The sequence below is a fragment of the Rhea pennata genome, chromosome 10 (genome assembly GCF_028389875.1).
Source record: "Rhea pennata isolate bPtePen1 chromosome 10, bPtePen1.pri, whole genome shotgun sequence".
NCBI lineage: Eukaryota > Metazoa > Chordata > Aves > Rheiformes > Rheidae > Rhea > Rhea pennata.
The window spans coordinates 10,028,121-10,053,548 of NC_084672.1; the positions used below are offsets into that span (position 1 = coordinate 10,028,121).

The window sequence follows — 25,428 nt, forward strand, 5'->3', positions numbered from 1 at the left end:
TTGTTTGTCTATCTCTAAGCCAAATTTATATTCTCACATTTTAACTGGGAAATTAGGTAATTAAAAAGATATGTTTAAAGCCTGGATGGCTTCTGGTAATATAAGGAAGGTTAGCCACAAGTTTAGACACCTGCATGGGGCACGTTGAGCCACTTCAGAGGCTGGAGAGAAAAAAAATATTTAAGCTCAGTATCTTGGTATTCGTTTTTTGTTTGCAAGTGTAACCTGCTTGTGGCTTTCTGCTGTGTTTGGTAGCCTCAGGGAGCACCTTCCTGGTGGAGTACCTGGGAAGGACAGGGCTTTGGGATTTTGTGGAGGAGCCTTCCCATCAGTATTGGAATTGCACCACACTGACACCTTTGGCTCTACTCCTTGAAACATAGGTTTATAGTTTGGAGCCAGTTTTAATCTCATCAAGGGTGGCGAAGCAAATCAGAGGGCAAAGGAAAGCCATAGGGGCAGTTGTTTGGCTGATGTAAAAATGCAGGCCAAAATTCTGGTAGACAAAAGTTAAAAGACCATTTAACTTTGGCCTTAGTTACTCTAAACTATGAATGTTGAAGAGAGAGCAGGGGAGAGAGAGATTTGAATGGAAACCACAATAATAAACTTTACTGCAAAGTGGAGGAAGCAGGTCTCTCTAAACCATGGCTCTGGTTCAAGTCAGAGATTACTTTGTAATTCCTGAATCCGTGCCCCTGGGGAAATGTCTGCTGGATCCTGGTTCCCTCTCCTGCAGCAGCTCTAGATGCACTGAAATGAGCCCAGGGTGCCGCAGGACGTGGTCACGGATAAGCGACTGGTCATACCTCAGCCTTAGGGCGTCGGGGAGAGAAAGTCGCTGTTTTTAAGCAGTCTTGGCACCTGAGTAGGAGTCCTCCGAGGTCAATCAGGGTCTCTGGATCACATCTCTCATAATAAACAGCCGTTGTTTCTAGACAAAGAAAATAAAACTCTGCTTTTCTTTGGCTTTGAGGATTTTTTTTTCTTTTTAAGGAGGAGGAGAACCTCCAAGGGCATTTCTTTGTTTTTCCCCTGAAGATTAAGCTCTTGGCTGAAGACCATCTCTCCTGTTTGCAGGCTCTTAAGCATTTTTTCTCTCTTTCCCTCTGCCTCCCCTTTTCTGCTGACAGAGGAGACTGGCTGCACGTTGCCCTCTGTTATCCCCAGGAAGCCGTTTTCCATGTGGTGGCAGATGTCTACCAGCGACGGACAGGGACGGTGCACAGCGTAAAGCACTACGTGGCGGCTGCCTCCCGGGACAGCGCTCTCGGTGGCACCGGCGAGCGGCTCTTCTACTTCGACCGGGCGTCAGGGTGAGTGGAGCGACGCGGCCGACGCTGGGGATCCCGCTCACCTGCCCCAGCACCTGCTCTCCTTCTCTCCCAGTTAAAATTTGGTGCGGCCATCTCACATGCTGCTCTCACTGGATTTCAGGCAAAAATGCAGTTGCAGACTGGAGCCTCTGGTCTAGGTCTACCTCTGTACCACTGAGCAGTGCCTTGCATTGCTGGTAAGCAAATGGCTTATTTTGCGCCCAGCCCTATCTCCTTTGAGGCATCCTGGCAGCGGGTGTTCGTACTGCTGGAGCGGTGGGTCTGGTGTAAATATTTGGTAAAATCCGTTCATCTCAAAAGACCATGACAACGAGCCCTCTCGTGACTCCAGCACTGAGATAGTTTGGGAAATTTCAGCTGCTTCATATTGACGAGAGACTTTTTAAATTAACACTCTCTAATAATAGTTTGTTTAAAAGAAGGAAAGTGTCTTAGCACTTTCTTATTTTGAAGTCATAAAATGAGTGCTAGAGAACGTGCACCAGTTGCTCCTCAAGGAATATTTAAAAAAATCCTTCGGGTAGATGATACACTTCTGTGCCTGAATTCCACGTGCAAGTCTCCGGCAGGCATCACAACTACATTAAGCCCCATGCACCATATCCAAGTGTGAGACTAGGTGCAAGTCAGCAGGAGTCAGATTTTTCCCACATTCTGCCCTCGGTTCTCCCATGGGACATGAGTCACCACCTTCAAGCAGGGCAAAAGCTTCTCCCGGCCAGACTTGCCCGTCGTACGACACACGAACGTGCAGTGGGGCTGTAGCTGAGGCCAACTTCATTTATTCTCAGCTTTTCAGAGGAGCGAATGTGCATTTATTTACCTATCTACTTATCTCCCTGTCTTTGGGGCTTATTACTGGGAACTCTAGAGGCCAAAAATGTACCAGTACCAAAAATGAGTAATATTAATACTACCCTTGAAAGAATCTAGAACACCTTTGGTTATAAAAACATATTACGAAACTGTGTTTCTCGGTCAGCTAAAATAGTTGGGGAAGGAAAAAACTGTTTTTGTGGTCTAACCATGGGTCTCATGATGCTTTACCTAACTAAACAGCTCACTCGGAAATCAATCCACAAATGCCAGATTTTAAAATAAAACGGGGCATATTTATTCGTTCAATCACAACATATGAGCAATCAGCTCCCGGAATGCCTTCCTTGCTCACCAGGCCTCGGCGACAGGCAAGTCTCGCTCAGGATAGGAACTGTGAAACAACAACTTGCTAATTAATCCTCCTTTTTGGGGGGATAATAAAATGTCACCCAAGTTCTGTAAAAGGGTTGTTTACTACTGAAGAGTAGGGAAAACAGTTACATGTGAGGGTCTGTGCGGGCAGAGCCACAAACTGCCAGCAGCCATCTGGACCTGGTATGTGCAGATTGATGGGTCTAACCTAACTTAATTCTGGCAGTATCAGCCTTTTGATTCTTTGTTTAATTCAGCATTGCTTTTTTTAGCCTTTCAGAGGATAGAAGTTAGGGGATTGGCTTTTTTCTTTTCCTGTTGTTGTTTTTTAGACTTGATTTCATAACAAGTGGGATGTTTCCCCTTCTTTTTTTAACCCCACGTGCTGGGTCCTTGGCGAGGAACCAAGCTTACTCAATCTTGCTTCTAGAAAATGGAAATAAATATTTATTTTTAAAAAGAGAAGAAAGAAAAATGCCTTTAAAGCTCAGGCATCTTTTTGATCCTGAAGCCGAGCTGAGCTGTTTATATAATTTCCTCGGCCTGAGTTACAAACTAGACACGACTGAAAACAGCTTAGAACAGCTAGAAAAAATGAACTCGAAAGGCCAGAGGATCTGGCTGCCTGCGAGCGTTTGGCACGCGTGCCGAGGGCTAGGCTGCGCCCGCGCGCACCAGGGCCGTGCAGTGCAGCGCCGCGTTGGGAGATGCTGATGTTTCCACGCAAGTGAGTCCCTCTTTGCATGGTAGGGTGAGCACCAAGGCTCCTCTTGCCATTGCGGGGTTCCCCCGCGCTTTGGGGACAGGGTAGGGTGGAGACGGCCCCGTGCCGAGCTGGCACGGCGAAGGTGGCCAACTTGGGCATACCGGCACGCACTGGGTACGCAGCAAGCGCCGCCGGTCTTGGCCTGCCAGGAGGAGAGGGGAGCTCTCCTTCATCCTTCCAGGCCCCCTTCTCCAAGCACAGTTTGCTCGGGTGCTGTATTAACAACCGTAAGACAGAGTTATTTTGTGACGCTAGGAAATGGGAGAGCTAATGCAATTCAGCAAGCACTGACCCTGTCCCTGGTCAAGCTTTCCTCTAAACACGCAGCGGCTTTGACCCCTAAATTTGCTCTCATCTGTAGGTACCTATTTGTTCACCTGCAAGCCCATGAAGCTCGGGAAGGACACAGCTATTGCTCTGAGCAAGGCTGCGAACGTGTTAAGATCACAGCAGAGATGTCCACGGGGGCCTCCTGGAGCTGTGCCCCAAACCCGTTCCCGGAGCATAGCAGCCAGCCTGCAGCTCCCTGGCACCCCACGTCCCAGCGCCTGGCCGAGCCGTGCAGGGCCTGTGGGGCCCCTCAGGTACCGCCTGGCAGCTTGCTTTGCGTTAAGCATTAAGCGGCATTTATGTTGTGCAGTGTATGTGCATCTGCATAAAGTCCATTAATTTTTGTGGTGTACAGGAGGAAATCCTAGGGAATTCTCCCTTGCTTGCAAGTCCAACTGGCATCAAGTAACATATGGATGGGAGGGTGTCGAAGGTGTAAATCCCGTAGAATTGTTTCAGACTCGTACTCATTTTATAGCCAGGCAAAATATCTGAAATTCATATTCAACTTTTTAACTTATTTTGTGGGGAAGTGGACTGCATAGCCTCCAGAGGTCCTTGCCAACCAACATTGCCATGATTCTTTGATAAAAGCTGTCTTGCTAAGGAGCTCTTATATGTGAACAAGGACCATAATCTAAAAAAGTGAATTCTTAAAGTTTTGCAATCATACATATGAACAAGTTGCCCAGGGAGGTTGTGGAGTCTCCTTCTCTGGAGATCTTCAAGGTCTGCCTGGGCGCAACCCTGTCTAACATGCTCTAGGTGACCCCACTGAGCAGGGAGGTTGGACTAGATGATCTCCAGAGGTCCCTTCCGACCTTACTGATTCTATGATTCTATGATTCTATGAACATTGGTACCTGAGGTCATTTTATTGATGAAAATTAGTTAGCAAGTCAGTTTTTAAGTTTCTGTCTTCCATGTAATTGCAGCTTGCTATCACTAGCAAACCCTCAGTCAAGTACGTAAGAATACAAATCCAGTCTCTCGGCACAGCTGACATACAAAACCACTTGATGTCTGCGTTCATTAAGGTACATGTTTTACTACATTTGAAATGGTGGTTAAACAGGGGAATCTTTATCTTCAATGAGCGTTGCTGCAAAACCTTGCTGAGCCTTGACGAGCGGAAACGGGATGTTCCGCTGGAAGATCCAGCTACATTGTTCTCCTCTATAATTAGCTCCATTAAAGGAGCTAGGAGTTCTTATTCTATTCAGATGAGGATTTGAGCCCTTGAGGGGGTGGGGGGAAGCCTTTTATCACCTCAAAAGAAGAATTAACACCACCACTCTAATATAGAGGAATGAGGGAAAAAAGCACACCAAAAGTCACTGTTTACAAAGGACTCGGGGAACAAAAACAAGTTTGGTTTTGTAATTCTCTTTGCTGGCACTGCACTAAAAATTAAAATTAACTGTATTTTCCCTACTGAAAGAGTTTGGAGTTGTCAGGTTGTCCCTACACCTCTCTTACGTGTCTGCCTAGATGGAGAAGGGTGACTATGGAACCGTGTTTGCCAGGACGCTTTCCAGGTTAACATGCCTCATGCTACCGAATTGCAATCATTGCTAACGAATGCCAAGCAAAGCTAGTTCAGCGTCCTTAAGGAATCAGAGCAGCCAAGATTTCTTGCCATGTGCACTGGCTGCATTGTCAAAAATTAATTCAAAACCGTTAGCAAGTAAGAGTTATTTGAGGAAGCATCCTCCTTACCTGCGGGGAATTGCAAAGCCCCGCGTGTGCGCAGCACTTCCAGGCTCTTTGTTCGTAGCCAGGCCCGCTCAGCGAGGTGGCAAAACCAGGGGTTTCCACAAAGCCTCTTTGCATTTTCCAAAGCTTTAATTCAAACCATTGTTTTCCAAAGGAAGTTTTATTTCAGACACATGTACTCTTAGCTGAATTAAGGGCTGGGCTAGGCAAACAATAAGGACTAGCATTTGAAAGGGAGTTCTTACCCTCAGCCTTGAAAAGTTGAAGAAATATAGAAAGAACGGAATGAAGAAGAGAAGCCCCATACTTCTGAGGCAGGTGTTTTGTTCTTGTTTTGCCAAATGAAACTCAAATCTTAAAAAATATTTTAAGTTTACAATCTAAGCTTCCACAAGGTTTGAATTAATTTTCTTTTTAAGGAGAGGGACGGACAGTCTCACTCTCCCTCATCCTGCCCTCAAGTACATGTTCCCACCTTCTCCCACATGCTGGCACAAGGACTCAGACAGGTGCAGAGTGATGGGAAGCCACCCCAGGTGCCAAAGCCCTTCGCAGTGCCCTGGTCCCGCTCCCAGTGCAGGACCCGAGTCGTGGGCTGGTGCAGAGGAGGCGCTGGGAGCGTGCTGTGGGGAGCCAGGTGCTCAGCGGGCTTTTATTTTGCCAGCTGCTCGTGTTCACCTAGGCTGAGGTTTCTCACCGCCTGGCCACAGCACACTTGGTGGGCTTGGAGGAGGTTGTGCGGTGTCTGTCCCCATGGCTGGGCTGGCTCACAGGGATGCTCTGGAGATGCACCAGGGCTTGGCACTTCAGAGAGCCCTTAGCCTGCTAAACGTGAAGATCATGGTGCATCATGAGAGATGTAATCCGAGGAGGGAACCCTTGCTATAGGAAAGGTGGCGAATACGAGCCACTTGTGCTACATCTTCCTCGAGGAACTGGGACAGCAGTACCAAGAAGAAATATTTTGGTTTTGAAACTTTTTGATAGTCACATTTCCAGGGAAAATAAAAATGTCTGGTTTTTTGCTCCTATTCCCCATACACTGTCCCAATACCTCTCCTTTGCTACTTGGTCAAATCTGCTTTGCTAAGTGACAGTAATTTCAACTTACGTGAGAAGAACCTGTATTAAGACTAGACTAAGCGTTTTACTCATGGGATTCTCAGCTTCCCAACTTCATCTTCTCAATGTACAAAAGATATAGACAACCTTATTTCTCTTGTTTTAATACCCCATTGGGCTTACCAGAGTCAATGAGAAATAAGCTGTTGCCTGCCTCCTGTGACTCACCAGCTGTAAGTGATTTCACTTCTTCTGTGCTAATTGCGCATTTAAAATTATAGGATGTAAACCCCTGGAGTTTTCCTTGCTTGTAACTTCCATCTTATGAAAAAGCAGGATCAAAATCTGAAGCTTCTCTGTCATTTACTGCCTGCCTCCATGAAACTTACCTCTGCTTTTGTTGCAGATAAATGATAAAATTTTCCTGTTCGGTAGCCGCGGGATATTCTTCGTGGTGCTGGATGCATGTTCAGGAGCAGTCATGAGTAGGCGGCACTTTGACACAGCTAGTGATGAAAATTCTGCCAATTCAATAACCGACTATGTTCAAACATTTATAAAAGAGAGGTAAGCAAAGCGCTGAAAGCCCAGTTCGTGTAGCAACACGTGGGTGACAGACAAAGAAAAGGAAACGACCTACTTTCGTACCTGAACCCGTGTTCGGAACAAAACTGGCAAAGATTAAATGTGTTCAAACACCAAATATCAACCACATATAAGAGAAGCACCGTTTCTCTGACAGGGCTGCCCAGATTAGAGCAGACAGAGATGGATTTTCTGGAAAACTGGGAATTCCATCTAAATTAACAATTCTTTTTCCAGTGTGGGGTAGATAAGGTCCTTGCAGTGACATTTGCAGTTCTGTCCACTTATCCTGATATCCAGCAATTTTCTGGCAGTTGATGACAAATTTTTCCATTGCTGAAATGAGTTGGCTTCTGTTTATTCTTGCTGATTGTTTTTGAGTCTTTTGGCAGATGAAAAATCATAGGCGCGCCAGGTTTGCCAGTACAGTTTTTCCTGGGCAAGCCACGAATAGGCCTGCCTGCCTGCCAGCTCTGTTACCTTGACTGTGTGCTGGCAATGGTCTGGATCATCTCTGTTTGTGTCTGTTCCACATTCCTTGTGGTTTTATGTGTCGCCACATAAACACAGAACAACAGAGATTTATAGATAAATTCTTGGCTGCTGACAGAAGCAGGTCAAATAACCAGAAAACAGACTTTCAGTCCAAGACATTTCTGAGCAGTTCATGACCAGAGGCTTGAACACTCCGGAGTTATTACGTCTTTATTTATGCTCGTAAGTATGTATCTGTATGTAAAGTGCAGAAAGTGACTCTATCCTTCTGATGCTTGATTTTCTCCTATGGACGCATAATTTGCAAGCCTGGGTGTTCAACTAAATGCAACCAGTCGTGCCTACAATTCATTGCAGGTGTAATTCATTAAGGGCTTAAGGCACATCGAGGACCAAAGTCAGACTGAGGCTTGACTGAACCTCAGACCCAAAATATAGAAGGTTGCAGGGTCTCAGGACTGCACAGTACCTGAATTTCTTCTGCAGCTGAGTATCTTTCTCTCCCAGGGGGATGCACTTTCAAACAGTCATTCATGCTGTGTTTAATTCCATGGGAAGCACAGGTTTAATTCAGGGACATATTTAAACAGAGGTTTAAACTTACGGAGATTCATGCGTGGTTGGAACCAAAGGGAATTAAGCATATTGATAAAGTTGAGCAGGCTCTTAAGTGCTTTTCTGAATTGGAGCTTAAAGGCCTTGTAGATGCTTAACAAAAGTCACGTTTTGCGATCATGTGGTAATTCCTGCCCTTCTTTTCAGATCGCTTGTTCTTGTGTGCTCCAGAGATATCACAGAAATGGCAGGGAGTCCTGCAATGTCTGTCTTCACCAGGTTAGGGTCTGCAAAGCCTATTATCTTCCATAAAAAAGGTAAATATATTTATTCCGTCATGACTTTTTGGCCTAAAAATTGCTGGTGTGTTTTCTTAGCCAAAATGCACAGATAACTTGCATAGTGTTTACCAGTATATTTGCTACTATAAAATATATCAGTGTAATCTAGTAATGTAAACTTCTTGGCTCAGGGATGGTTAGAAGCAGAAGAGCTATTTTAAGTTTTTGACCCTAACTCAGCAGTAAGAAGCTGCATGCTACAAATTTTTCATCCTAAAAAGAGCCTGTTTTTTCCAATGAAAAATAAATCATTTGGTAAACATTTGATAAAGACTTTATCTCTAAAATTTAAATTCTTTACAAGGGAAAACAACCATAAACTAAAAGGTCGATGAAAAAGAGAATAGCCTGAAGTGAAATAGGATATTTTTTTCTTTTTTGGGTGCAGTGAAATGCTCTCAGAGAGAAAGTGAAATGATCGGTTTGGGAAAATTCTTATCGTATTTTTACCTTGAACTGCCACAAGAAATCCATTGCTATCATTTGTCCAGATAATCCCAGTGGGTTTGCGTGACAGAGTTTTAGAGCATTGGTTGAGAAATGTCACCACTGCATTTTCAAAGAAACAAGAAGGCAAGTTGAAAAATCTTTGCAGAAAACAGGGGTCCAATCCTGATCAGCCAGACTTTTTTCAGGCCACAGCCCACTTCTCTCCAGGGTGAGGAGGCAGCAACTTTTTACTAGAGTGATTTGGGGTCTTATCTCGAAACCGTGCAGCCGCACATCCAGATAACATAAATAATCCAGGGGAAGCAGAAGCCCCTTGGTTTCGATCTGCACAGCTCCCCTGCAGTCCCCGGGCTGCCCCCAGCACCCGTCAGAAACGCGCTGTCCTCGCTGCGACGAAGCCGGCGCGCTGCAACGCCGCTGACCGGCGCGCTTCGGTGGCAGCACGGGCTCTGCTCTGAACTCCCCGTTTCCGACTGATTTAGCTAAACTTCTGGTGGAAGCTCGGGGTGCAGGTAGCTGCTGTCCACCTGTTGCCTTTACCGCGTGGCGTTTCCTACTGGAAGGCAGGTGGTTGTTGAAGTCCAGGTTTGGAGAAATAAATCATTCAGTTGATAAGGAAATCAGAAGAGCAACCGGCCAGCTTGGTGAGGATTCATTTGTTATCTCTTAAGCAGAGATCAGATGCAGAATTGGCAGTATTTTCAGCTCCTTTTTATTTATTTTTTTCTTTCTTTGCTTCTGCTTTACAGCAATGTATATCAGTTTTTGGTTCAAGGTCCCATTACTGTCCCAGGTGGAGGAGAACATATTCCTTACAACCAAGACAGTGATTTCACTTTGGTGCCTGTTTGGTTCCCAAGAAGTTGTTTCTTCTTTCATCACTTTAAAAGCAAAAATTTGAGGTTTTCTTTTCCCCCTTTTGTCCTAAAACTTCATTGCTTCATTCTTTTGTGAAAGCCCTGAATACTTTGGGAAGGAATTTTTTGATTAAAAAGTAATCTTGTTTTGTTTGTTTTGTCAAACTTTTTTTTCCCTGAAACACCTGTGCTGCTCGCCTCTGCGCGGCACTCACAGAGCATTTTGTGAGTCTCCAGCCCCAACTGCTGCCGGATCATAAAAAAGGAGCAGCCAGAACACCCAGTCCCAGGGAAAAGCCAAGGAGCTCCTTGGTGAGCTCCAAGGTGGCCTTCTCCTTGCTCTTGCTCAGGGTGGTGTGAGAAGTGCTGGACTAAACCGTTGCTGGCTGATCACGCGTTGCTCCTGTTACACTTTTCGTAAGAGCAAGGGTGTTAACCCATGGTCTGCCCTAATTTCCAGTCTTCCAGGGTAATTACGTTCTGATTCGTTAGCATTCTCCTGCTGGTTCAGGTATGTGCACTGTTTGACTTCACAACTTGCAAAATGATTCGATGCAGAACTGCTTAAGGCAGCTGCTGTGGTTCGCTCTGGGTGTGCTTGCATTTTAGGGAAGGTTAAAACAATTCTCCTAAGTGCATATTGCTCCTACCAAAGGTAATGCAAAAAGAATGATCTTGACACCAGCAGGATCAGGATTTAGGGTATTGTAGCCTGGTTTTGCAAAATGTTATTCGGATTAGAAGAGTTTACAGGAATAGTCTTGATCCAACCATCTGCAAATAGTCTTGGGAGTCTTTGCAATGAAAAGCATAATATAAACAGAGGACATTATTATTAAAATCAAAGAAGGTATTATGCCTTTGTACTTTGTGATGGCAGAGAACCGTAATGGAGATGATACAGGGAACCGTTTAGCCATGGCAGGAAAAAACTGATATAAACTAATAAAAGAAGGATTCAGAGCTCTTAACTATTTTCATGTAGTCAAATATGGAAAAGTACTAGTGCTTAAAAATAAAGAGTAAAACAATATTCCTGCTAACGCACATCCGGGAATCTATCTTAGCTCATTGAAATACCTGCAGATCTGTGCTGCGGTGAGATTATGGCTTCAGGAAGGCTTATTCCCTCTTTCATCAACCTTTTGTGTCTCCTAAATGTTCTGTTATTTTAATCCAAGGCAAAAAAAATAAAAAATAAAATAAATAAAAAAGGCCAAGAAGTTTCCGTGATGTGTGGAGTCCATGCTGTGCCGCTAATCGGTGAACTGATCCATCCAGAGGGTCACTCTCTTTGTGTCTGTTTTTCAGGGAGTTTTGCTATGCTTGGCTATAAAGGGCAAGCCAAGCCCTCCTGGATTAAAATCCTTAATCATAGTGCTTGCCAGAAAGCTGCTTCTCTACAGCATTATGTTCCCCTGAAGCTGAAGGAATATCAGTGCTCAGGTAGTGCCAACGGGCCTCCAAACGCGGCTGTGTCTCAGGCCCCCTCGCAGCAGAACTCTGCGGAGACTGCAGGGCCCCGCGGCTGAACCCTCCTGCGGCGCTGGCACAACGTCAGCCACACGGGTTCTGTTACCAGAGCTTGCCAGTGTTTTTTTATGGGATTGTACTAAGCCAATGTTGTTCATTTGTATATTTTATAACTAATAAATATATTCTTACCTTATCGCCTGCGGTAGAGCTTTGTTTTCAAACCATGCCTCGGAGGCGGGATAGGAAAAGCCTGCGGGCTGCCCTTCTAAAGGAGACGAGAAGTATTTGAACATATCTGCTATTTGGTGCAAAACGGTAAGTTTTGAAGGTAAACGACACTCTTCAGAATCATAGGAACTGGAAATGAAACTTGGCATGGAAACTTCAGCGGCATCCAGGGAGACAGATGAGCTCCAGCGGAGGTAGGGAACTCTCCCTTCATCCCGTTTTCCCTACACTAGTGTCTGCTTTTAAAAAAGTCCATGTCCATTTGATACGGCTCTGTAAGTGAACTCAAGTTAATAAAACCTGCTTGCATCGATGGATAAGCCTGCACTGATCTTACGATAATATCTTCTAATCAAACTGAATATATATGGCAAAACACGGATTTATAAATGTGTTTCTGTCTGTATCTAATGACTGGTGAAATGATATTTGCCCAGCTGATGTAAGTATTTAATTAAAGACCAACAGGAATGTAAACCAGGATAAAGCACATGCTGTGCAGGATAAAATCCTGCGTTCCTCTTTCCAGATAATACTCCTATTGAATTCCTTCTGCCATTGAGGACTGGACAACTTCTGGTATAAGTAGCTTACATTCTTTCTTTTTCATTTATGCTGCTGCTTTTCTGCATTAGAGACAAAGTAAGAACACTGAATACAAAGTGGGAAAAAGCTTAACAACCCCACTGACTGCAGTTTAACTACAAAGTTGCCCTGAAATGACAACGTACTCATTTTGGTTTGAACAAGATGTTACCTGGAAACAGCAGTGATGCACAGAACAATTTCATCCTATCCATGTTTTTGTCACAGACTTCTTTACAGGCACAGAACAAATTTCCAAAATGCTCAGAACCATCAAAGCCAAAGAAATTGGTATAGGAAATGTATTTAGGTATCACTGACTGCAAAAAAATCTCCAAAATCTTATGAGATGGAAGACGAAATTTTCTATTTCTGTATTGACTCGGTATGATGAAGAGGTTTGTCATTACAAGAAGGAAAAAAGTGTTACTTGGTAGAAATGGGAAAGGAAAAGTAAAACCGAAGCCAAGTAAAAAGTTGAAATTCTGACTATCTTCACTCTCAGCACTGGCAACTAAAATAATTACGATATTCCTTTCATTATTGTTGACTTGCCTACTATTAAGCCTGCATCTAAAATCTTGGATTTGCTGCATATGTGCAGAAATTAGAAGCCATAAAGGCTGCTGTTGGTTTTAAACTGAAATTATTTTGTATTTGTACAGGAGAATGGAAGAAAATTTGCAGGTGGGAGTACTGGTTTTTGATCATTTCCCTTTGTTTAGTGGTTTTGGCTGTGAGACTGAGAATTGGTTGGAACATGCCAGTGTACAGGTTAGGTGCCGTCAGTGCTCTGCTTCGAAAGGACAGGTGGGCTGGCGCGAGGGACACGTCTTACTGCTGCTGTCCTGTACCTCCTCCGTGACGGTGCTGGAGTTTCCAGTTATCAGCTGCTATTATACTATCAGAGAAACCTAACCGAACATTTTTGCTTCAAGGTAACTGAAAAAAACACTTGTATTGGATTCCTTGGTACCATTTGCTCCTGTGCTTTTGGCCGAAGAGATGGGTTTGTAGCATTTTAGCAAGGATTCAGCACCCTTGTGGTCACCCTGGCAATAGTTTGCTTTCTTGCTTGCTGTGGGACTGGTGCTATGGTTTTGATTAAAGGCACCCAACTGGAGAGAAAGGTAGTTCAGAGAGAAAGGCCAAAGTTTTGATTCTTTAGATGGGGAGAACTTCATTTTTGCCTCATCCTGTTAGGTGATAGGTCTTGTCTAGCAGAGGGAAATCTAAAGGTATAGCTGTAGGTACGTTTACTACTCAGATGTCCAGGTAAATGTGCGTGTCCCTAAATGTGCCTTCATGTCTATAATGGGGAAGTGCAATCTGCCTATGTGTAGCTCTGTGTAGCAATGTTGACTTTTTTTAATGGAATGATATTTTTTTTCTAACTCTTCTGCTGAATGTAGTTGACCTTTTCCTCCCAGTATGTGTAGTATAATGGGAGCCTTGCATTTCAAGGCTAAACCTCATTTCACTTGAGTCTTACATGACCAGTTCTCTTCTTTGAGTTCCTGACAGCTATATTCAGGTTCTTCAACAGGTAGGTGACAGCTTCATTACTGATGTCCCATTGTTTCTTTGAAATTCTCAGAAATGGCCAAAGAAGTTGCTTCAGAGAGAGGTTAGAGTTCTGTTGGCTAGACTTTTGCTCCCTGGTGAGTAAGTCGCTCTGGCATCCGCGCACGCCGTCCAGCTGATACTGTGCCACTGACCTGGGACTAAACTCCTTTGCTGAGAAGCTTACATCCATCAGATACATAACACCCTTTGGTCCCTAGGGATCGGGAGGTAAAAGGACACTTGACAGGTTTACAGGGACAGGCAGAGGAGAGGAACAGACTGTGGCTCCATCTCCACAACAGGTAGGAGAGGTGGGAGCCAGATCTGGTGAGGGGAGAGGTTGTGACTTGCTAGAAAATATGAAGAAGTCATTGCTGGTGCTTGGGGAAGGTAACATAAAGTGGGGTACGGTGGACTGCACCGGCTGGAGCAGACACCATGGGAGCCCTCGGTGAGGTGAGGAATGATAGAAGAGCTGGAGCAGGCTGGGACTGACCCTGCAGGTAGCACTCTGAAGTCCTTTTGAACTCCTGTTAGTACCTAATTGTTATGATTTCTGGGGCGGTTCAGGGGAAGAAAAGCAAGATGTTTTTGGCTGTGAGCTTTAGCCCAACCTTGGAACAACTACTTACAGAACAAGCCCTTTATTTTGTCGGAGATTTATTTGATAATCTGTGACAGGTCCAGACCCTGGGTCCCAATAAAACTTTGCAGCACTCTAACCCCGGCCTGAGACTAAACAATTGGCAAAGGAAGAGCTTGGTGAAGGAAGGCGAGGAATGTGCCTAAACTTCTGAAAAATCTGGCTTCCTCCTCCTGCTGCAGAATGAGAGCAAATGGCAAATGTCCTGGAGAGGAAGGCAAGGAGCCGTGGTGAGCCAGATGCAAACAGTAAAGTACCACAAAAGCAAAAAGAAAAATATTTACATCCTGATGCAGATATTTGTGTAGTTAAAAGCAGCAGTTTGAAGAGGATTTAGGATGCTGTGATCCTCTTGAGCCACTGCACACATTTTCCTTACCTGGAGAGGGAAAACAGACTTCAAACCCATGGACATTCAGCAGAGGGTACAGCTCCTCCTTGGACACTCAGGACGATATCTGCAAAAGCTGCTGCTGAGTTTGCATGCTCCAGACATCTGTGTGTGTGAAGCTGCGGGGGTAAGTGCAGTGCAGGTGTTGCACTTTTGTTGTACCATCACGCTCGTCTCTGGGGTTTCCTGGATAGGAGTATGCATCCCTGCATGCTGAAGTCCACGCAGACTGTGCAGGTGTCCTACAGCCCATCCGGGCACGTTTGGTAAATTCAGTGCATTCAGCACATACGGCCTCCCTGGTTATCCCCAAAGCGTTTCTGCATGGATACACGACAGCTCTGGTGCTTCCTGAAAGCACGAGCCCCACTGCATGTTGAATCGCTCTTTTTGAGTACAGTAAATTCAGTGTGTCCTGAGCTTTGGAAAATGGGATTCAGCTTCGCATCGCTTTGATGCTTTGAAAACTGTGCAGTGGGTGAGGATTTAGTGCAGTGAAATGTTGAGCACTTCAAAAGCATTTGAAACTGGAAGTCAGTCAACCTCTAATGGGCGGAGTGATGTGAATTGCAGATGATTTTGTCTCAGCCCAGCCAAATATTTCTTCCTTTCCTCTCCAAGGTCTGTAACCTGTGTAAAAATGAGATTAATTCTTAAAAAAATGCAGAGTTTAATAAAGTGTAAACTATTTTCCTTTGTTTCTGGCCCAAAACTGTTTGCCAATGTTATACCAAATTTGCAAACACTTTAGTTTCCTTTAATTTATTAATTATAAAAGCCTCCCTCTAACTCGTGTTCCTTCTTCAAAATCTGGTTTTATGTATATCAGGAATTAGGGAACCTGCAGCAATATTTACGTGTGGAAGGTGTGAGCTGAACCATCTTCCTGGTGGGGAAGATGCTGGACAAATTGATAGGGAACCCAGGTTTATTTGGAAAAAAGTCAGATCAGTGCTTTTGACTTGAATGCTGATTTTATTGAAAAGTAAGATCTGATCCTGAGTTTAGTCTTTCTCCTCTTTCTATTTAAAGAAGCAGCTAATGGCCGGTGGCAAACACAAGCTCAAGGTGAGCAGGAGCAGCTATGCAGCTGTGCTGCTCGCGCTCCTGGGACTGGGAAGGCGTTTTCAACACCGATCCCTAGAAATGTGTCTGTTTATTTGCAAGGCTGTCTGAAGGCTTTACCCGTGCTGGCGGATCGGTGCGCAAAGGCTGCCCTTGCGCAGGAATGTCCCAGTAACAACCCACTGATGTTTCCTCAGGTCAGAAAGGCAAATGTGCCAGTCAAATTGCTCTTCCCAGCTGGGGCTGAAATGCAAAAATCCCGGTGAGAGGCAGAAGGCAGAGCAGAGCTGTGCTGGAGAGGGCACAGTCGCTGCCTGTTCAGTGTCAGCAGGAAGGTAGCAGAGGCTCTAATTAAATCAGCTTCCTAATTGACCTAGGATGCTTTGCATATGAATGAGGAGGCATCTAGCAGCACTTCTGACATAGCTATCAAACTGCTAAAACCTCAGCTAAAACCTCAGCATCAGCTTTGATTGCTCTTTTTCTAGCTAAGGCATGGAAAGGTCAGGGTTTGGCCCCTGAGGTGCGCAGCAGGAGCCTGACGGCCCCGGCACAGGCTCCCAGAGCGCCGGCTGCCTGGTGCAGACCCTCCCATGGGACCAGGATCACAGATTTTACTTGCAGACCCTCTAAAAGTACCTGTGTGATAGGAGCTCCCTCCCCAACTAGGCTGAACAGACCTTTCCCATGTGGGCTTGTACAACTTTTGCTTCTCTTCGCTGGGGTTATCTCCAGCTCCCATTCGGTCCTGTGCCAGTTGGTGGCTGGACAGGAGCAGCAGAAGCAGTGGTGAAGGGGATGGCAGGTTTGCTGCTCCTGTTTGGCATCTGTTTTTCAGGGCAGATGAAGTAGCTGTTGCTTTTATCCCGTCCTTGCCCTGCTTGCACATAACCAAAGGCTCAAGGCTCCCATTATGGCATATGGGAAAGGAGCCTCATTTTCAGCAGATGCTGAAGGTGCATTCTCCAAAGTGTATCAGGTTGGGCTTAAAAAGCCCCTTAAAATACCCAATAACAAGAGTTACTTTTTGAAGTAACCACTAGTCACAGGCCTGGGTATTTGGCCCCAAGTCGCGCAAGTGTAATGTCCAGGACTGAGCCTGGTTTTTGTTTTCTTAAGTCCTGCTTTACTGTGCTGCTCAGGAGGCAGCTCTGCTCCAAAGCTGGGGCTCCAGGAGACCGTCCATATGGCTTTACTGTGAAGCCTGTAGAGAACCCAGCCTCCCCGGGGCATTGATTTGCTGTTTTGCCCTAGGCATCGTCTGCTCTGTGTTGACTTGAGTATTAAAACTGCAGGGACCACGATGGATCTGGCTTTCTGTCTACAGCGTGCGCTTTCTAGTACAGCATCGCTATTGGCACCTGCGGTAGCAGCCAGCTAAGTGCTAATGGTTTCCTGTATCTACTTTTAGTATTGTCTGCTGCTATTGTTCACTCTTTGGAGTGCTCCAACAGCTGGGAATCATTTCAGAAAGCACGCCTTGCCAGAGCGGGGGATACGCGTCCCGCTCGCCACTGCCAGGCAGCTCTCCATGCCGGGATGAAAAAGCTTTTCTCACCCAAGAGAGGATTCACACATGGTATTTGAGAAACCTTCGAGATGATAGACTTAGGAGGACGCTTGTATGGCCCTTCCGCCTGCAGAGTGCCTGAGCCTACAGGGAAATTTGTTGACATAAGTGGTTACATCATAGCTGACCTCAGCAACGTGGCAGCCGTTCAAGCGCAACGCGGTGCAATAGCTCTATTCCCACGCGGCTCCGTGCGCTGAGCTCACGCAGCGCCTGGCTGGCAGGAGACAACTGACTGCTCCCGAACCCTGTCCAGCAGGAGACACCAATGAGGAGAGTTACTACCCCTGCCTCCTCTTACGTGAAGAAAATCAAACACTTTATTGTTTATACCTCGTTTTGGGGAAGAGGCTAAACTGAATGTTTTTGAAAGAAAATTCCTGAGATTAGCCTCCCAGCAGAGCTTTACCGGCGCTGTGTTAGTCAGGCCGGGTCGAGCTGAGCCAGCGTTGGTAGCAGCAGCCGTTCTTGGCCCGCTCAGCTCTGAGTCTTTCCAACCCAAATGCCAGCTAATACTAACATTGCTGTGAACTCTGCTCACTGAGAGCTGAATTAAACGCCCTACCTAGCTCACAAAGCAAGCAAGGTATTCCTTGTAGCAGATCAGACCCTACAGAGATGTCAGAGCCCAGCATAAACCTGACACCTCCAAAAATGAGATGAATTTTCGGTGGGGTTTGAGGGCTTGTTTTGGTCTCTGCTAGCGAAGGTGGATGCGATCAGGGAAGCGTCTCCCTGCGAGTAACCTGTGACAGCAAAAGCTGTTTGGGACGACCTGATGGTGAGTACTGGGCACCTCTCGGCTTTAAGGGGGACAAAGACTGTGAGATTCCCTATACTGTTTTCCTACCAATCTGCTACTGGTTATGGGCGGAGATGGATCATAAGCTGGACTGCCATTCTGACCAAGCAGAGATGTTCCTCTGAGTTCACGGGTTTAATGAGCCATAGAAAAGAAATTTCCTTGCTACTGACAAAGTAATGAGAGAGCAAAGGCATGCCATCACCACCATAAATTCAGTCTCTTCTCTTCATTTCTATGAACTTTGGTGTCATGTGATTGCGTTATAAAATCAACACCTTGCCTGCTGGAATTTGACGTTTTGCAATGCTAATACACGTGCGTATGCACATTGTAAGAAACACTCTTATCTACAATGACCATCCTGTGATATTACCAATCTTTCATTTTTTTTGCTATCATTAAAGCAGAATCTAGTGACTGGGTTTACAGATTGTGCATTGCAATAATCGCTAACAGTTCTTGATGTTTTAATGGTGACTGCTGTACTTTGGGCGTAACTCTTATAATGTTCTTTAAAAGAGTCTTAGCTTATCAAATGCTGATGGTTAATACCGCTAAAATGTCAAACATGTGCAGCCCAGTTCTGGCACAAATTCCACGGCGATGTTATTGCTCTCTGATAATGTATATCAGCCAAAGTTATAGTGTTACTAAGTGCATTCCTCTTTTCTACTGTTCTGTAACAGCATTTCAGCACCTGATAGACTGTCTGTACCGGACCCTAAGCCTGGGCTGTTTCCAGAGCTCGTGGCTGTCAAATGTACCAATGCAAACATTTTCCTGCTGCAACGTTTCCTGGCAAATCTGGTTCTAATGCTATTTTTAATACAACTATTGGATGACGGGTGGTCTGAATGTATCGTTGTACTTAGAGCTATAGCACCTCCGTGAGAGTACAGACGTGTTATTTACATTTATACCGTAAAATTTGCTCCATATTATATCTTTGTTTTTTGCATATCTTTTTCTGGTTTTTTTTTGTTTGTTTTATATTAACAAGTGACATGAAAACTAACATGTGTTTTTTGCCCTGACGAAACTGGGGCACCCTGGAGTTTCTTTCAATTGCTTTTTTCCCACATATAATTAAGCTGTGCGATGCATACGTTTATGCTATTTTATCATTGTGATGTGACATAACGGTTACAAACAAATTTCTCCATATTCCTCTGATACTGACTTCAATGATAAAACCTAATGGACGGCATATGAATTTTAAATAGTGCCTCATGAATATAGATCATTGAACACTTGCAGAATTGGATCTCCTTGCCTCGGTGTGAATATGCATGTCAATAAACTGCCACCAGCATGAGGTAGAGTTGCAGGATCAATCAATCAAGAACGTTGGGCAGAATCATTAATTCTAACTTCGGCTTTCATGATACTGCTTGTTTGTTTTTGTTGGGTGCTGGCTACTGCAGAAATTCAAACAACATTGGTAAACTGGTTTCAAAAGCTACCTTTGGTTTTACAAAATCCAAACAACAAAATCCTGGGCTGGCAAATTAAATGGACAGTATTTTCTTGGATATGAAGTCTAAGAAACTGAAAGTGCGAGTACAGTTTGACTGGAGGGTGCACAGACCACAACTGGTAAAAATGTGTGGGTGGGAGTGAGGGAGAGGAGGAGGTGCCCTTGAAAGATGCTTTCGTGCAAATTTGCCACTTAGCACTCTCCTTCCTTCTTGTATTTTATTACTCTTTTGCACATGTGAATATTCAGCTCTAGAAAGTCTTCACATTGGACATGTTTAATACTGCATTCCTAAGAAGTTTTTGGTTACATCTGGTGGTTCCTTTCTGTGTATATACTTGGATTCCCAAGTGGTTTTATTTTAGACCTAACAAAGGGTGAGGAGCTGCCCTGGCTTTGTTGCTCTGCTCGAGCTATTGCAGAAGTGGCACGGAGGCGTCCTCAGCTACTAAACTGAACGGGAGTGGAAGCCGACTGCCATAAAACTGGATATAACCTTTTTTGTATAGTGAAGGGGTTTGCATGACCTAACAAAAAGTTACATATTTGCTTGATATTCTGTCTTCACAGGTGTCCAGAAAACTAAAAACACTGAAGAATGGCTTTTCCTACCTCCATGTGCCTGGTGGAAAACTTCTTTTTGCTTCTGTTTGTAATCTCCATTGTAAGCACAGGTAAGTTGTCTAGCAACAAGGGGGGAAAAGGCATGGTTTGTAATAGTATTCTTAAATACATTGCTGGTATGGGTTGAGCAGTTTTGCACTGTTTAATCAAAGTTCTTATAATGAAAAACACGGACAAGGTGAGGAAACGCAGGAGAAAAGACATTATTGGTCTTGCCAGTATCCGTAAATTAGAGCGGCTGGAATGGCAAAGATTGAAAGTATTGAGCAGGTGAAAGTGCGCTCAGCAATTTCAGGCTGTGCCCCACAGCAGCAAAACACACTGCCGCAAAGAAATAACACAACAAACCTCAACTCCTGATAGGTGTGCTAGTGGGAGGTGACGTCTGAGCATTTTATTGCATTGTCCAAGTATATATGTGGAGAGCAGAAAGCTCTTGGGTGAGACCTCCTGTTGGTGTTGGCAAAGGACAGACCTTAAGCTACTGGGTTTGGCCCCTACAAGCAGCCCTTCTCTTAAGTGTTTATGGGGAAAGGGAAGTGGCATGTGCATATTCTAAATAGAGCTACTTTGGAGGGGTTATTTGTTTAAAACAAAGAGACCAAATGTTTTAACCCAAATGCTGCACCTAAGCGACAGCATGAGGTAACCTTTCATTGACTCGTTGAGGCCCTTTTGGTCAAGAAGCAGAAAATTCGGTTGATTCCCTGTGGTAGGTAGAAGTTGGGATTTTACTGCAAAAAAAGACAGGGAGAGTAATAACCATAGCCAAAAGGGCACCTTGGATGGGCTGAGGGGATGGCAGGCAGCCTTCCAGCGCCCAGGGTGCCGCCGGTGCAGGGACGTGGATGTCGTGTGTGGGGACGCAGGCAGTGGTGCTGGCAGCCTCCAGTTGGAGTGGGTCAATGAATTTGGGTCCTTTCTGAACTGTGGGTTGTCCTGAACTGTGTTGGCTTTTGCTAAGGGTCATCCCAATCATCAGGGTAAATTCCTTTTGATTTTCCATTGTGTTTGCCTATCTGTCTGTCTTTCTTTCTGTCTTTAAATAATGAATTTTGGGGGACAGAAGTCATCTTTTGAATTTATGGGAAGATCTTCTGGGCACTGGCATAGCTAAATAAATGAAAAATCAGCAAGCTTTTATTGTAGCCAGTTTACCTAGTTGCTAAATTTTACCTTTATATTTGAATCAATGCTTCTGGTTTAATTTATCTTCTCATTGTAAGCACATTTTCAGTTATCCTTATTCCTGAAAGAATAACTAATCATTTTTGAATTTGTTGTCAGTGTGCATTACAGCTATCTCTGAGCATCTGTTTACAATGCAAGTCCCATTACTGCACAAAATATTCATCTTTTCCAACTCATTAATTCTGTGCATCTTCTAGTGGGAAATAGGAGCCTCCTACTTACTTTCCTCAATTACTGTAAATCAGGAACAGTACCGCTGATGTTAACGATATGTTTCCAGGTTTTAGCTGGCACAAGTGGTATTAAAATTAAGCCCTGGATATTTATCAGTTTCACTAGCTATCCAGCGGATTATTAGATCTCCCTGATGTGGTTGCTTCATTTATATGGAAGTAGTTTGCAGAGAGTCAAGGCATCTGTTGCACACATGAAATGTCCTTTGCTTACCTTGGAGAGCTGGTACTTAATGGGTCCCTGGAGACATCCAGGCAGTGGCTGGTCCACTTCTATTGTTTTCTCAAGACATGGAATTGGTGGAGGAATCTGAGAGGAAACCGATCACAGATGGATGGATTTTGTTTCTATGGCTGTGGAGTTGCAGATGTCTCCCAAGTTTCGCAGCGGCAGAATCCAGACAGCAGCTCCCCGCCAGCTGCACTGGCTCGGGACGTGTTTCCTTGCGTGGACCCATGCTGGCTCTCTTTTCCGTCAGCTAAGAGCATTAGTATTCATAGAGGGAGAAAATCTCAACCGACTTCATCCACGTGCTGGAATCCTAACCCTGCCAAAATTTACCCCACATCTTTAATCATTGATTTGTGGATCCTGTAGTTTTTTTATAATGTTGTGTTTTTAAAGGAAAAATCTGGAGAGCTGGCAAAAGCTCTCAGCTCTCTCAGATGGCAAAGACGTTGTTGTTCAGACTTCCACTGACCTCAGTTTCCTAGGATTAGAAAGGGCTCCACCATCAGAAACTATGCCTCGCACACGGGACTGTCACACTCGCAAAGTTTTGTTGATTTGAGTAAAATGTGAGGCTCACATATCGAGTGAGATTATATCAGGGAAATATTTTATCTTAAGTAAATATTTATGACATGAGGCACTTGGATTTGGCATAGGAGCAGTTTAGACCAACACGTCGTGGCAGTCAGAAATCAAATATATGTGTGGAGACTAGTGATGTGTGAACCTAAAGAGAACGAATCCTTATCAGTTTTGTCTGAAAGACCTCACGAAGCCTGAGTCTCTCTCATGGGATATTCCCATTGCGCTCTGTTTCTGGCTGCACTGGTAACTCCTTGATGCCTAAGTTTTCATGACATATAAAGCACTTTTATTTCCCATCCCCACTGAAAGTAAGATATGCAAAAATATTTTTTTCTCTTCTTTACGTTAAATGAAGCTTTTCAAACCGTGCAGTTATTTTGGGGGCATCAGGTGGTATTTTTAAAGGTGATTATTGTTTTATCCTTTCATCAGCATCTTCGCAGGGCTTTATGCCCGGGCAGTTATGAGCAGAGCTAAACTGCATCCTTTTTTCTGGCGTTTTTCCAAACACAGCATCCCTCGCAAGGCTGCGTTGAATGCGGTAGCTGGTTTGCCTTTGCTTCCAGCGTACAGGAAATCATATACCATAAGCTGTTATTCTTTTTTTTTTTTTTTGGTCATGCCCCCCGCTCCAAACTGTAATTGCAGCGATACCGCCGCATTCCTGGGAGTCAGCAAGGGGGCGTGTGAGAATGATCTTGTAAAGATGTACAGATACGGAGCTTCTCTGTCTTGCACTGAACAAAAGATAATTGTCTTTGCTCTTCATCTGTATCCAGCAGAAGCAGCTGTGGCATGTCCTGATAAGGATCCTGAGCTGGAAAACTGGAACCCAGGTCACGATGAAGAAAACCATGTTGAAATCCGCAACGGCAGGAAGCTCCTTCTCTCGGCTTCTGCCACTGTCCGCTCCATCCACATCACAGATGGAGGTAAAACACACTACCTCCAAGGCAGCAAGGCTGCGTGAAGAATACTTTATGGCTATTTAAATCACTCTGTGTAATGCTGGGAGGGCTTCCTGATGCTACTGGGAACTAGATGGCTGCAGGACAAACCCAGCTTTAATCTGGTACAAGCATGGGTGGTAGCTGAGCTACCAGTTCTTTGGCCTTAATTATAATTAACCTGTTTGTTGCTCTACTTCTGCAATTTGTTTCAAAAACATTTTTTATTAGATCACTGTGCTGATAACATCACAGGGAAATAGTTGTGTTCTCAGGGTCTCAGGACAGGATGGATACGTATGTGCCTCTTTGTCTGTAGAGACAGTGTCAGTGCTGCTGTATGCTAATATGTACAGTTTTTATTCATCCTAACTCTGAAATTCTGTCTCAGATGAATGAAGTCCTTTTCCATATAAATCTTAATTACCTTCTTCAAGAACTGGGCTTAATAAAAAACATATAATGTCTTTAGGATCTGGACTAGGAGCTGTTTTAGGAAACACGGCCAGCATATCTCAACAATTTAGACGAGAGCTCAGCACCGGGTTTAGTGCAACTGTATCACAACCGTGCATGAGTTGTTAGGAGTTAAAACAAATGTCATAACCTTTTCTATTTAGGAAAACTGGTTATTAAAGACGATGTACAGCCTATCATTTTGCGTGCTAGACATATACTCATCGAAAATGATGGAGAGTTACACATCGGCAGCGAGATGTGCCCTTACCAAAGCAATGTGGCCATCATCTTGTATGGGCGGTATGTATGCACAATAAAATACTATCTTAGAACTTGCCAGGATAGCTCTTCCATAACAGGAGGTTAGAAAATGTTCCTTAAAATTACTTTTTCTCAGATATACTTATCGTCAGTGCTTTGGGGAAGTTCAATAGACCTTTAAAAAATGACCTTTAAAAAAACTGACAGTTTTGTTTCCAGTTTCATTTCCTATTAGTCATGACAGAAAATCATCATATGCCTTCTTTCAAGTTGATTACCTGATTTTCCAGACTAGATTTAAAGCCTAACATGCTTTTTCTTTTTTAAGGATTTTTTATTCTAAAAATTCTCCTCCCTAAACATCTGTTATTTCTCTGTAAGAGTGAGAAGCAAGTGAGCCAAAGGATAAGACATTTCTGCCTTGCAGAATACTACAGGATCTCTAGGATTTTCAGGGATGCAAACCCTGAACTACTAACTCCTAGCTAGGGTCTAGCTTCCTAATTCAAAATTATAAATGTGATGGTCATTCTGGGCTTCAGGCCTGAATATAGTATCATATAATTTGTGTTCAAATTGCTGCTCTCTTAGGTAGTTGTTAGAGTTATTTCAAATAATGCTATTATTTGTGAGTGTGTCTCACTAAAGTGTGAGCAGTTGGCTATTTCTTAAGGCTGTTGAAAGAAATGCATTGCAAATCATGACACTTCTCTCCTTGGACCATAGCAGAACAAGGGAAGAGGCTTCTTGAATCTCAGATACTAAAACAAAATTGGATTTTTTTCTTCTCTTCCTTTTGCAGAGCGGATGATGGCAGCCAGCCAAATCCCTACTTTGGGCGAAAGTATATTGGAGTAAGTAAAGGTGGCACTGTTGAGATCCATGGGAGGAAAAAGTTATCCTGGACTTTCTTAAACAAGACTCTCCATCCTGGTGGCATGGAAGAAGGTGGATATTTCTTTGAAAGGAGCTGGGGTCATCGAGGTGTCATTGTCCATGTTATTGACCCAAAGACAGGGGCAGTTGTCCATTCAGATCGGTGAGTCACTTTAAACTACCTAGGTCTGAGAATCTTGGGAATGGGGTGGGGACAGCATCTCAGCAAGCTCACAGACATCCGTTCAGAATTTAGTTTAAATGGGTCTTATTGCATGCCACTATACAGTTCTTTCTAGTTAAGTAATTTCAAAAATCAAAGAGCAAGCAGTGTTATTCTCTTGCTACACTGTCAACTAGAGCTTAATCAGTTCAGTTGACTAGAAATCCCTAATGTATCCTTTTAGACAAAGCAGTGAAATCTCCTGATCTATCGTGTTGTCTAGTGCATTTGTAATGGGAAAATACAACTGCTGTAAGCAATACAAAAGAGTTGATTTCTTTATAACATTTGCTTTGCAAAAAGCTG

General features: G+C 44.2%; 2 protein-coding genes across 2 annotated transcripts in view; both read left to right on the plus strand.

The window, feature by feature from the left end:
• LOC134144434 (inactive cell surface hyaluronidase CEMIP2-like) overlaps nucleotides 1-11,356 on the plus strand; it is a 57,513-nt gene extending 46,157 nt beyond the window's left edge. The window contains exons 19-24 of the mRNA XM_062583308.1: nucleotides 1,134-1,316; nucleotides 3,656-3,878; nucleotides 4,560-4,661; nucleotides 6,809-6,969; nucleotides 8,245-8,354; nucleotides 10,997-11,356. Coding sequence (XP_062439292.1) covers nucleotides 1,134-1,316; nucleotides 3,656-3,878; nucleotides 4,560-4,661; nucleotides 6,809-6,969; nucleotides 8,245-8,354; nucleotides 10,997-11,217 — 1,000 coding nt within the window. The 3' untranslated portion in view covers nucleotides 11,218-11,356. The remainder of the gene's footprint in view (nucleotides 1-1,133; nucleotides 1,317-3,655; nucleotides 3,879-4,559; nucleotides 4,662-6,808; nucleotides 6,970-8,244; nucleotides 8,355-10,996) is intronic.
• Nucleotides 1-25,428, plus strand: part of CEMIP (cell migration inducing hyaluronidase 1) — a 119,375-nt gene that overhangs the window by 41,443 nt on the left and 52,504 nt on the right. Inside the window, exons 2-5 of the mRNA XM_062583309.1 lie at nucleotides 20,062-20,165; nucleotides 23,136-23,288; nucleotides 23,924-24,062; nucleotides 24,826-25,062. Coding sequence (XP_062439293.1) covers nucleotides 20,090-20,165; nucleotides 23,136-23,288; nucleotides 23,924-24,062; nucleotides 24,826-25,062 — 605 coding nt within the window. The 5' untranslated portion in view covers nucleotides 20,062-20,089. The remainder of the gene's footprint in view (nucleotides 1-20,061; nucleotides 20,166-23,135; nucleotides 23,289-23,923; nucleotides 24,063-24,825; nucleotides 25,063-25,428) is intronic.